At 37.9% G+C, this 12199-nt stretch overlaps 1 protein-coding gene across 1 annotated transcript in view; it reads left to right on the top strand.

Moving 5' to 3' along the window:
• The window catches only part of SACM1L (SAC1 like phosphatidylinositide phosphatase), a 51815-nt gene extending 41588 nt beyond the window's left edge, over positions 1-10227 (top strand). The window contains exons 13-20 of the mRNA XM_030551166.1: positions 2391-2489; positions 4351-4489; positions 4744-4813; positions 4912-4984; positions 5532-5625; positions 5705-5797; positions 6714-6771; positions 8164-10227. Of these exons, the coding sequence (XP_030407026.1) occupies positions 2391-2489; positions 4351-4489; positions 4744-4813; positions 4912-4984; positions 5532-5625; positions 5705-5797; positions 6714-6771; positions 8164-8300 (763 nt within the window). The 3' untranslated portion in view covers positions 8301-10227. The remainder of the gene's footprint in view (positions 1-2390; positions 2490-4350; positions 4490-4743; positions 4814-4911; positions 4985-5531; positions 5626-5704; positions 5798-6713; positions 6772-8163) is intronic.
• Positions 10228-12199: the final 1972 nt, after the last annotated feature.

Raw genomic sequence — 12199 nt, 5'->3', positions numbered from 1 at the left:
TCAGATTTGTCTGTGCCTTGCTGCCCTCCGCCCCTTCCAGCAGTTGCAGTAGTTTTGCTGTAGATTTGCATGTTTACTCATACATGTTGATTTGTGAAGAGGAGGACATGTCTTTAAGAGCACTTCCAATGGAGAGTTTCTGTTCAGTTTTCAAAGCTGATATTGGTTACATCATTAAGAGATAAATGACTTGTGGGATTTCTTGCACTACTTTCTGTAGAACTAAAAGCCATTTTGCAGAAACTGAAGTGTAAAATCCTATCTCTGGCCTGTTTTCTTTTCTCTTCTTTTTTTTTTTTCAGTAGTAAATTCTGCAGATGTTAACATTTAAAAAATTCATGGTAACAGTCCTATTTTTAGCAAAAAATAGGGTTTTGCTACTTTAATTGTGTTGCATGGCATTTGCCTGCCATCAATAATCATTCACAATTTATGAATGCCACCTCCAGTCCTGCACAAACTATCTAGAAGAGTCTTTAATAAAAAAAGAAAAACAAAAACACACAGTCCCCTCCTCTAAGAATCTTACTCCTGTTTAGGGTGACCCGATGTCCTGTTTTTAAAGGGACAATCCTGTTTTTGGGGACTTTTTCTTATATAGGTGCCTATTGCCCCCCCACACCTCCTGTCCCATTTTTTCACAGTTGCTATCTGGTAACCCCACTCCTGTTGTCTACAACAAAGGTATACGTTTGCAGCCTCAACTTGTTTAATTTCTCTCTCCTTGTTTGGTCTCCTCTAGCCTCTTTTATAAGAGTTTAGAATCTATACACTGTGTGACTCTGTTTTTAATTTCCTATTTGGAAATGAGCACCCTGTTGCCATTAATTGGTGGCTGTTGGGTTTTTTATTTGTTTTCTTTTGAGGAGGGGTATTTGCTAGTGCTTGCTGCTATTTGATATTTGACCTCTTACTGCCAGTTTACTGAATTTTGCCAAACTTTTCTAATCGTGGCCCACCTGCTTTTGTCCTGTTTCTGCCTTTCTCCTCTTCTAATGTTCCCATACTCCTCCCACCATCCTGTCTCATCACCCATCCATTCCTTTGAACTTTATATGCTAGTCCCATCTCTTTGCCTAATACCATTTGTAGCTTTTTAAACTACATACAAAGCAGAAAGCGGCTTAGGAAAAAGCAAATGCAGGTCCATCTCCCTATCTTTCCTTCCCCATGTTGTCTTGTAAATATAGTAAATGAACACTTGGATTGTAAGCACTTCAGGACAGGGACCATGTCTTTTTAGTTAAGTTGCCATGCACACTTATGGTACTATATAAACAGTAAATAAGCACTGATGACTGAATCAATGCCTGGTATTCACAGATGATCCTTTAAATAGAATTAATCATTAAAAACTGTATTACTCAGTAACTGCACTGGTCTACTGCAGAAGATCCAAGCCATGATTCCCATTCCAGGTTGATATCCTAGTCCACAAAGCATGAATGTGTTGCCATGGCAATGTTTGGAGGGAGGAGGAGAGAATGTTGCACCTCCGCACATACACATATCCCTTTTAATGAGGAGGGCATTGTTGGGTTCCAAATGGAGTTACATTAGGAAATGGTGGCAGGAAAGAGAAGCCTTCCCTTAAGACTCCAGCTGAGGCATGAAACCCACTTCCCTGCACCCTTTTGGGAAAAAGATATTTAGACTGAAGTGATTTTGTAAAATATTAGTGAACATATGCTTCCTTAACCTGCTTCCAGAGTGGTAGGATCACCTAGATCAGTGGCTCTCAGTCAGGAGTCTGGGGCCCCCTTGGGAGCCATGGACAGATTTCAGGGAGTCTGCCAAGCAGAGCCAGCATTAGACTCGCCGGGGTCCAGGGCAGAAAGCTGAAACCCCACCGCATGGGGCTGAAGTCCGAGGCCTTGAGCCCCACCACCTGGGCTGAAGCGAAAGCTTGAACAGCTTAGCTTCACAGTGGCCCTTGTGGCATGGGGCCCCAGGCAATTACCCTGCTTGTTACCCCTTAACACAGGCCCTGGCTTTTATACACCGAAAACTAGTTGTGTCACAGATGGGCCGTGGAGTTTTTATAGCATGTTGGAGGGCCTCAGAAAGAAAAAGTTTGAGAACCCCTGATCTAGAGGAGTGCAGAAATTTTGCGTCCTTAAAATGTGCAATGTGATATTTTGGAAGAGGACAGAAAAGCAGGAAACATGTCCTTTGATATTTATGGAACCCAGTTTTAAAGAATTGCTCTTAAATTTTGGCTGATGTTGGCAAATCTTCATTGGAAGATCATTTCTCTGCACTTCAATATTTATTAATCTTTTTCTTTTGAAAAAATTACCTTTTTTAAAAATACAGCTGTACTGTGAGCTCTTCAGATCAGTGAAGAGTGCCGTGAATTTATTTTATCAGATGTGCTTGTCTCTGAATAGATATATAGCATTTGACTTCCACAAGGAATGCAGTCGAATGAGGTGGGACCGACTCCAGCTCTTGATGGATCAACTTGCAGAACAACAAGATGAGTTTAGGTAATCTCTATATAGCAGTATGTGGACATCTTGTGTTGGCTAGCGTAAAGTGATAGATTGTTAGATGCCCAGCAGATCCGAAGAGCAGAATCTATATCCTCAGAAGTAGATCACTTTTTCATATGGATTCTGTGGCCTTGAGTTGAAGATGCATATGCAAATAAGATAAAGATTACAGGGTGGAGTCTGCAGATATTTGTGTGATCTCACTCCTGAGCAGCAAAGTAGAGGCCTTAATGTGGTTTATAATGCAATCACTCACCATGATTTTGGTTCTGAGAGTAGTTGCAGCCACCTAAACTGTGAAGGAGAATTAAATTTTGTCCCTTTTGGTGAAGGGATGAGGGATAAATACAAGTTTGCCTATTACATGTGAATGAGAAATTACCAAGCACAATTGCTTATCTGTTTTCAGTGTGGTAATTTCAAATGCAGTGTTAATGCCATATGTCAGCAACCAGACACCAACCCTTCCTGATGTGTTGTGTTTTTTTTTTTAATTTTTTTTTGGATTCACAAAATAGCAAACATCCAACTTGATTTAATATCCTTTCCCCTAGTAAGTTATGTCATATACAAAATGAATTTGTATGATCTATATGAACAGTTGTTGCTTAATGCATTAGTCTTTATTTTATTATTCACTGCTCATAGATGTACAAGTTAGGAAGGGAAAACTATTTACCTTGTTCTGCTTCTTTGAAGATATCATCACTGTTTGGGTCTCAAGTCTACAGCATGAGGCAGACCAGGAACTCCTCTATCTAGTGTTTTGAGGGCTAACCCCCCATTTCCAAACACATGGTTGTCTTCCCCTGTAATGTGAGGAACAGCTCACTGAAACCTCTGCCAGTTCCATTTATGAATGAAAGCTTGAACCATTGATGTAGGCTGACATAAATCCCTCACTCTGTAGGGATAGTACAAACCAAACATGCTCCTGAGGATATAAAAATCTGGAGGAGCAACCCATAAAATCTGAGAGGAGGTGAACAGATAAGAATCAAAGAAGCAGAATGGGCAAGTAATTTTATCTTTAAAATACCAGCTGTATAGGATTCTCAACCCTAGAATGAGTAACTGAGAAATGTCTTAAAACTAGTAATACACTATAGCACATAGTGAACTATGTAGGCACATGCCAAAACCAATCAGCTTTCTTTAAATAAAGGACAGGAACTGATGTATCTCAAAATAAGGCATTAAAGTTATTTGATTTGTTTTATGAGGAGTCCTCAAAGTATGGCTAACACTAGGGAGCTGGAGAGTTTGCGCTCTCTTGAAAATCAGATTCTGCATGCCTGAGACAAAGAAGCAGCATTCTTCTCTAGAGGCTGAAGCCAAGTCTTTTTATAATTGTGTAGTGTAAGGATTGTGTTATTACCATGCACACATCATGACTACAACATACCTGAAAGTGGAAATGGAACCTGCTCTTCCTTCGATAGGTAATACCAAGGTTCATAGCAACTGCACGCTAAGTTATTGAAGTGTGTAATGCAGTAGGATAACCATTTAGACAAAAGCTTATGCCGAAATAAATTTGTTAGTCTGTAAGGTGCCATGGGGACTTAGCCTGTATCAGCAAAAACAATGATATCACGGATACCACTCTGAAACCATTTAGACACTGTTCCTGATAATGCTGTGCATTCACTATCTGCTACTGGAAGAAAAGTATAAATAATATGTTATCAAATATACTTAAACACAAATGGCAAAGAATTTAACTTGGGGAAAGATTGTTTGGGGTAACTAAAAAAAAAACCTGTTATAAAGTGTGCAATCATAGACCATATTTTGAAGTGGATTATTGTAGGTTCCTATTTATATACACATTTAAATGTATCGTGGATCTTAGTTATTTTCTAGTTGATTCTGATGGTAAAGTGGTGACTCAGCAGGAAGGAATATTCCGCAGTAATTGCATGGACTGCCTGGACCGGACTAATGTGATTCAGAGCCTATTAGCACGTCGTTCTCTGCAAGCACAGCTGCAGGTCAAGATTTTTTTCTAGTTTGTTTTTGTTTTTTCAAAGCTCTCTGGGGGAGGGAGGATGAGTCCTCTGTCAGGGATTAAGTACAACTAAAGTTTGTAGTAGCTTGCACTCATAAATAGCTTTAGTAGTTAAAGTGCTTGAAATTAAAGTGTACTGTCCAGCTTTTAGCTGGAAGAAAAAGCTGTGTCCTACATAAACTTAAATACTGACTTCTTCTGAGTTAATATTGAATTGTAGTGTGTTTTTTGTTCTAGAGGTTAGGTGTTCTGCATGTTGGACAGAGAATTGAAGAACAAGCAGAATTTGAAAAAATCTACAAAAATGGTAGGTTTGTCTTTAAAGTTAAATTACTGTTTTTCAAATAAGGACCCATCAGCATTTTTTAAAGGAAAACCGACATAATTCTGTTTTTCTATTCACAGCATGGGCTGATAATGCAAATGCTTGTGCCAAACAATATGCTGGAACTGGTGCCTTAAAGACAGACTACACAAGGCAAGTTAGAGACGGTTCTGTTTTGAGGACAATGCATTTTTGTAACTTAATTATCTACCGTTGATATTTCAGTTTTCCAGACACACATTAATATTACCAGCTTACATGTTAACTACCTCTTACTAGAAAAATTCAGCCTATGTGAACATGATATAATAAACAATAATATGCCTTTTGTAGTTAAAAAAACATTAAAATCAGGAAATAAAATCAATATGGGTTTATAAAATATTCCATCTTGTTTTATTGCATGATGGAAAACTGAGACTCTGAGGAACCATTTTCCTGACTTTACTCTCAGATCTTTCCACCCTTTCTTAAAACATTTTTTCATAAAAATCTGTTGCCTATAGGAGTTAGACATTGCAGAGGCAGCACTAGACAGCTGCATCTTTGTCCTTAAGTATAAATAGAAACTTGATATGATTGTTCATACAAACCTGAAAGGATCATAAAACTGAACACCACTTAGTATAACTTTCTACTGTCAATTTGCAAACAAATTAATTCTAATATGCTTTTAAACCACTTTTTTTTTGTTTTACAGAACTGGGAAGAGAACTCAGTGGGGCCTAATAATGGATGGATGGAACTCATTAATACGTTACTATAGGAACAACTTTTCTGATGGATTTAGACAAGTAAGTTGGGTTTTTTTCTTTTGCAGATAGGTACTTAGTCATAATTGCTATGCATTTTAACTCTGTATGTTTATTACAGGATGCTATTGATCTGTTTCTTGGAAATTATTCAGTGGATGAAGTAGAGTCTGTCAGCCCTCTACATATACAGAAGGATTGGAAGTTCTTGGCTGTAAGGATTTTTTTTAATAAGCTTTGATTCACACTTTTGGAAACTAAATGCTCTGTTTCTTTTATTTGCTTCAGTAAACCTAAGTAGTTATTGACTGTTTGTTTATGTAGGGCCATTTGTGTTTGCTGGTCCTGTTTTTTTATGGTAGCCATTTACGGGAGGACTGAATCCAGAATATGAGCTATGACACAAAGGGAGCCTCCCTCCGACATGGAGTTGGAAGGAAAGGGTCTCTTTGGCCAATTGTGTCCCTACTAGAAAGATTGGGATTCTTCTTGGAACTCTTGCTTTATCTGTTCAGTAAGAAAGAAAAGTGGAAAGGGATAACCATTTTTAATGTAATAAGAGCCATCATTGTTGATCTAAAAAAAAAATCATAAAGATGTCATCTCACAACATCGAATGCTGTATACAGGCAAATACTGGTTTCTGTTCTCTTCAGTGTCAGTGCCAAGATAGTCAGGAAGGGGAGGCTAAACAGTAATTGATTTTCAGAACTGCAGTTATGACTAAAATGGTCACTGTAGAGCACATGCGGGAAATTCAGAAAGTAGTATGGAGAATACCTACACTGACCCCTTCTGTTCTATACACTGACTACATAAGTGGGATAGATTAACACTGGAGATTTATAGAGGGTTGTTCAAATACCCAACCAGAACTAATGAACTTGATCTTTCAGTGAGCCTGAACAGGCAGAAACCAAGCATATTATCCTTTAATTGTAAATATACAGTTAAAGCATTATTTAGATTAGCTATAAAACGCAGAAGGAGACTGTTTTACCAAATCAGGACATCAAAGAAATGATGTAACTTTATCTGCTACAGCTTGAATTATAAATATAATTTATTGAAGGAAATAATCAATACAATTGTATATTTCCTTTTTTAATTCTGTTTTTCTTCTTCCTCAGTTGCCTATTATTATGGTCGTTGCTTTCTCAATGTGCATTATCTGTTTGCTTATGGCTGGTAAGTCACTATTTGGCCTACATTTGCAAAATTCACTTGCAGACATACACTTCAGATGTTGGAAGCTATTCACTGGGTATGTGCTTATGAGTTATGCGATACTCAAGTCATACCTCTAACTATACAACCTGGAGCTATGCTTTTCTGGGTCAGGCCTGGTCAGGTCAGTACTAGGAGGAGAAAGCTCAGATGCTGCAGAAAGTAGTGCTGGACATTCAGCAGATGGCACTCTTCCCTCTGAATCAATGTTACAGAGGGATATTATGAGTAATCACTTCTCCTTAACATGATGGTTGAATCAGGTATAAAATTGTTAGTTAATAATTCTACGGCACTTCTTAAAGGAGTAGAATTGATCATGCTGACATCCACACCACCCCCCTATTTAGGTTATATTCTGCTTCCTTGAAACTCTCCCCCTCTATTTCAGTTGAATAAGGTATTCACTTGGAGTATCTCTACATTTTGAGGGGTCGGGAGAAACCAGCGGCAGCAAATCTCAGAGCCTGGGTCTGCAGACTTTGACTCATGCTATGGCACTAAAAATAGCTATGTAGATGTTCCTGCTTGGGCTGGAGTTTGGACTCTGAGGCTCACCTCCCTTGCTGGGTTTCAGTACCCAAGCAGGAACATTTACATTACTGTTTTTTAGCACCATAGTGGGAATCCCGTGAACCTGAGTCTGTTGACCTGGGCTCTGAAACTTATTGCCACATGGCTGCTTTTTTTGCAGTGTAGATGTACCCTTACTGACCTACATTCCTGTGTTGGGATGTGCTGTTAAATCTGGGGTTCTCAAACTGGGAGTCATGACCCCTCAGGGGGTTGTGAGATTACATAGGGCTCATGGGCTGTCTGCCTCCACCCCAAAACCCTGCTTGGCCTCCAGCATTTGTAATGATGTTAAATATAAAAAATATGTTTTTTAATTTTATAAGAGGGATCACACTCAGAGGCTTGCTGTGTAAAAGGGGTCACCAGTACAAAAGTTTGAGAAAAGTTAAGTGGTTACCAATCCTACCCCTTTTGCTTAGAGGCTGACAGCATTTCAGTGGCAGGTCAGGTGTTTGCTGTATAGGTTGTAAATTAGTTTTTGTTATGCAATTGCTTTGGAATCTCTCTTAATTAAGGTCTGTGTGAATGGCTAAAAATTGACAATGTAAATTAGCCTTTGCTTAACAGCAGAACATTAGTTTCCAAGCTAGGAAACTCTCAGAAGGAAATATACAGTACAAAATAACAGGCTGTAGTATATGAGAAGCTGATCTGAAATTTCAGTTCTTGATAAAAGCTTCCTTATGAGCACTTTGATAACTATTTTATTGTCGCGCCAAAAATGCTCTCTCCACTATTTATTGAAAATGACTTACTATAATGTTCATCTGATTACAGGTGATACATGGACTGAGACACTGGCTTACGTGCTTTTCTGGGGAACTGCAAGCTTTGGAACTTTAGCTATCATCTTTTACAATGGCAAGGATTTTGTAGATGCACCAAAACTGGTCCAAAAAGAGAAGATGGACTGAATTTGTGTGTGTGGAAAGCAGCTTAGCATGGAGGACTCCTCAAGCCATACTTGGAGTCTCTACTGACCTGCTTTCCACACCAACTAGTGGTCATTCTAGCTTTCATCTTTACGGAGAGAAAAAGTAAACCGTGTCCTTCACTTGGTGGTGGGAATTTTACGGTTGAGATCTGGTTTTACAGTCTTAGTCACAATGATCTTTGGAATATTGCATTAATTGAGGAGGTTGCACTCATAACAATATAACTTACAGGTGAAAGCCAAAATATCCATGTTGTCTGTGGAGTATTGTAGGATTTGAACTGACCTACTATGCTGACAGACCAGTAGGGCAGTTTCATTCAAACATGATCTCATAATCTTAACAGAGATCTCTGGTTCTGTTCACTTGTCACCATATCCAGCTGTGGCAGTATTAGTAATATAGAGTCACATCATGTTCTTTGAGCTAATATAGCATCTTACTAATAAGTTTTTTTCATTCTAGACTTTCATCTGGGTTTCATTTGTCATAAAAGCAGTCACTGTTAGCACAAGTCCTTTGCATATTTTCATTAGGGTCGAGACTCATACCTTATTGTTTCTATCGAAATGCAAGTCTTCTGTTCTGCCTCACCTGGGACTGATGCAATATTCTATTAAATCATTGGGAGGATGAGTTATCGGTGGACATTTCTGAAGTTGCGAATGTCTTGCACTACCTAACTACTACAGTCTTCAGATGACTTTTTATTACTGCTAGACAGCAATTTAAGTGTGGTGCAGAAGTTCAAATTAGGTTGTCTTTTTTTTAAGATTTAAATGAAATCAAAGAATGTAAAACTTCTTTACTGACCCTCATGCTAAAGGTCCAAAGTATTCCATAGTTAAAGAACAGTAACAATGTAGAAGGTACACCTCATTGTTTTGCAAGTCACCTGCTTCTGTACCTTTTGGTTAGGTAGGGATAACCTGTGGAAGAAAGAATACAATTCTTTGAGGTGACTGTCTTCTGCTAAATTTCATGTTTGCACTTGAGGGAAGCAGCAGCAGCTTGCTTTTCATGCATGATAAAACTCTTAAAAATTAAGCTATGAAAAGAATTTGTTCTGATTATCAGTAAATATGTCTTTAAATTTAGTGCTTCCAATCTACATAAAATAGCTAAGGTGAATCAAGGACCAGTTTTAAACTATTTTATCTCTTGTTTTATGATTTATGTTCAAAACCAGACATGAAATTTGCTTACAGCACTGTGCATTGTTTAATATTTCCTGTAAGTACAGTTGTATATCCAGATTGCGATTATGAAGATTAAATATTAGGAAAAATGTAGAATATTAGGGTTAGCACGGTTGTCATTAATGCCCTAGAACACAAAACACTGCATCATCAGTGTTTTCATTGTGCTATGATTGAAAATATGTACAGTTTTTTGCAATAACTGTTCATTTTAACCTTGAATGTTTCTGAAGGCCTCTTTGGGTTTTGTTAAACATTACTTGTTCATAAGCACTAGTAATAAAAATGCAGAGTACCTGTTTGCTTTTAGATGCTACAATGGAAATACCATTTGACAGTTTTACTGAGAAATTCTCTGTAACTTAATCTCAGACATCAACTCCATAATGGGAAAGGGAGTATAAGAACTCTCTCTAGTTAAATATTTAAATAATGGTTTGTATGCCTCATTGGCAGGTACTTTGAAACTTAGCTCAACTGTCTTACAGTGTGTATCTAAATCTTTCCGTGCATCTCCCATTAAGAGTTTGTTGCAACAAAGACCAAACCTGGACTGCTACTATAACCACATTGCAAGAACTAGAGTAATGTAGGTTTTGAGACTTGGAAGGGCATCTGTATTCCAATGCTTTGCAAGGAAATTGTATTTCTATGTTCACATATGGTGTACTCATAAATGACAATAAAACTTTAATCTTTCTTTTCTAGATCCTGACAGTTCTGTTTCTGTATTTTTAGTTGAAGGGTTAAATTTGAATTTTTTAAAAAAAAAAATTTTTGGAAACTGCTGATCATCAAAAAGGTACATTCTGAGTCGTTAATCTGTAAATACAAAATTAAAGGCCTTCTATTTTTATACTTAATCCACTAAAAGTTTAGTTTAAAACTAAGATTTTAATTAGCATAATATTTTCCATTTTCCTTTGCCAAGTATGGATTTTTGCCTTTCTGAAAAAAGAAGTGTTTGGGAGACAAAGGAGAAGTTTAGAAATAAGACCTGAAGTTAGACTCCCTACTTGAGTCTATTATTTGCCCCTCCCATTACAAGGCCAGCTTAGACCACTGTTCTTGATTGACCCACAGAGTGTTAGACATATGAGGTGAAGACTGCACCTCTTATTCTTCAGATAAACTGCTACGGTAGTGGTATTACAATCAGCTCCTTCTATATTTGCTTTAATTACTTTTTTGTATCCTCAAAATTAGAGGAATGGTAGACTGCCAAGGAATCATATCTATCAGAAACCTGCTAGAAACAGATTCCTGAAGAGAAAGGTGCATTCTTATGTATATACTCCAAATATTCAGAAAATATATCTGAACTCTGAATCTCAACTTTTGGCAGACTTAGGACTCTAGCCCTTAAATTTACATAAGACCAAGTGTACATTCGTATCAAGATGATACTGAACTAGCGATTACTTTAGATGATAGTTCTATTATCTCAGCCACCCTTTTCAAAAATGCCAAAGGAGGGACAGAAAGTGTGCCAAGGTGAAGATAGTATATGTGAGCTGTACATCAAAAAAGAAGTATAATTCATTGAAAACAGGCACATCTGAATGTATAGAAGCCTTTTATTTGGTTTTGTTTCCAGTTTGATGGTACAAATGCACCTTAAAAGCACCACACTCTCTAGCTACTACTGTGTAGCAAATTTAAATGGGGGTACTGAAATGCATCCAACTCTCCACTGTAGAGTAGCAGCTTAATCATACATCATTTAAAAAGTAGGGGAAAAGGGAATTTTGGTTAACAAGTCTTTCCTTAAAAATGCCAAAGAGCCTCTACTGCCAATACAAAGTAGCTAAGATCTTGGTTTTTTGTTTGTTTGAAGTATCATGTTTAACTAAAGGCACAGAGCTAAAGTAGAAATATGTCAATATTTTATTCAAAGTCCCTTTTATTTGTCAAATGCTGATTGTTTCCATGATGGCAACGATGAGTATTCCACAATTACATATTTTCTTTCAATTGGCATTGAATGATATTATATGGTGACCACACATACTGTTTTGGCTGGGACAGTCTTCTTTTGAGCCTAGTCCTGGATGTCATGACTTTTTTTTTTGGCAAAACTGGGCATTTCCCGTTTGCTTTTGCACATAGGACAAATGCCCAGCTTTGGCCAAAAAAAAAACAACTCAGCATGTTGTATCCGGCAAGCGGTAACCCCAAGTGCCTCAGGCTGATAACCCCACAAGTGGCAGGGCTTGGGCTGACAGCCCCACAGAGGAGAGGTGTCCCATTTTCATGTTGGTAAATAATGGTCTACATCAACAGCGGCACCATATTACTATTTATTTATCACAGTGCTATAAATAAACCTGTAGGTGAATTGGGTTCACTTGCACAAAAGTTTAGAGTTTTGTTCATGCAAACAATTACGTTGAATTGCATATATTTGGACCAGAAGTATGTCACTAGCTACACTATAGATAGATCTTGCTGCAGTACAGCTGTAGTGGTCAGATAAGCTTTTGATCTGTCCTTTATACCTCCCTTGGAAAGTACATGGCATTCAGAATCAGTGTTCCAACCAGGGCCTAGGACCAATCACCCTGGGCCTAAGACTTACTTTCCAAAACTCTAACGTGTTTGGGGCTGTACCATAGTTGCTGCTCTTACCTAGGCCAAGTTGGGCCATTTGAAGTCTGACTGTAACTGCTGTGCCTGGAG

Source organism: Gopherus evgoodei, chromosome 2 (genome assembly GCF_007399415.2).
Source record: "Gopherus evgoodei ecotype Sinaloan lineage chromosome 2, rGopEvg1_v1.p, whole genome shotgun sequence".
In the NCBI taxonomy this organism is placed as follows: domain Eukaryota; kingdom Metazoa; phylum Chordata; order Testudines; family Testudinidae; genus Gopherus; species Gopherus evgoodei.
Note: the sequence above shows the minus strand (reverse complement) of the source record. Positions and strands in the feature narration are given on the sequence as shown.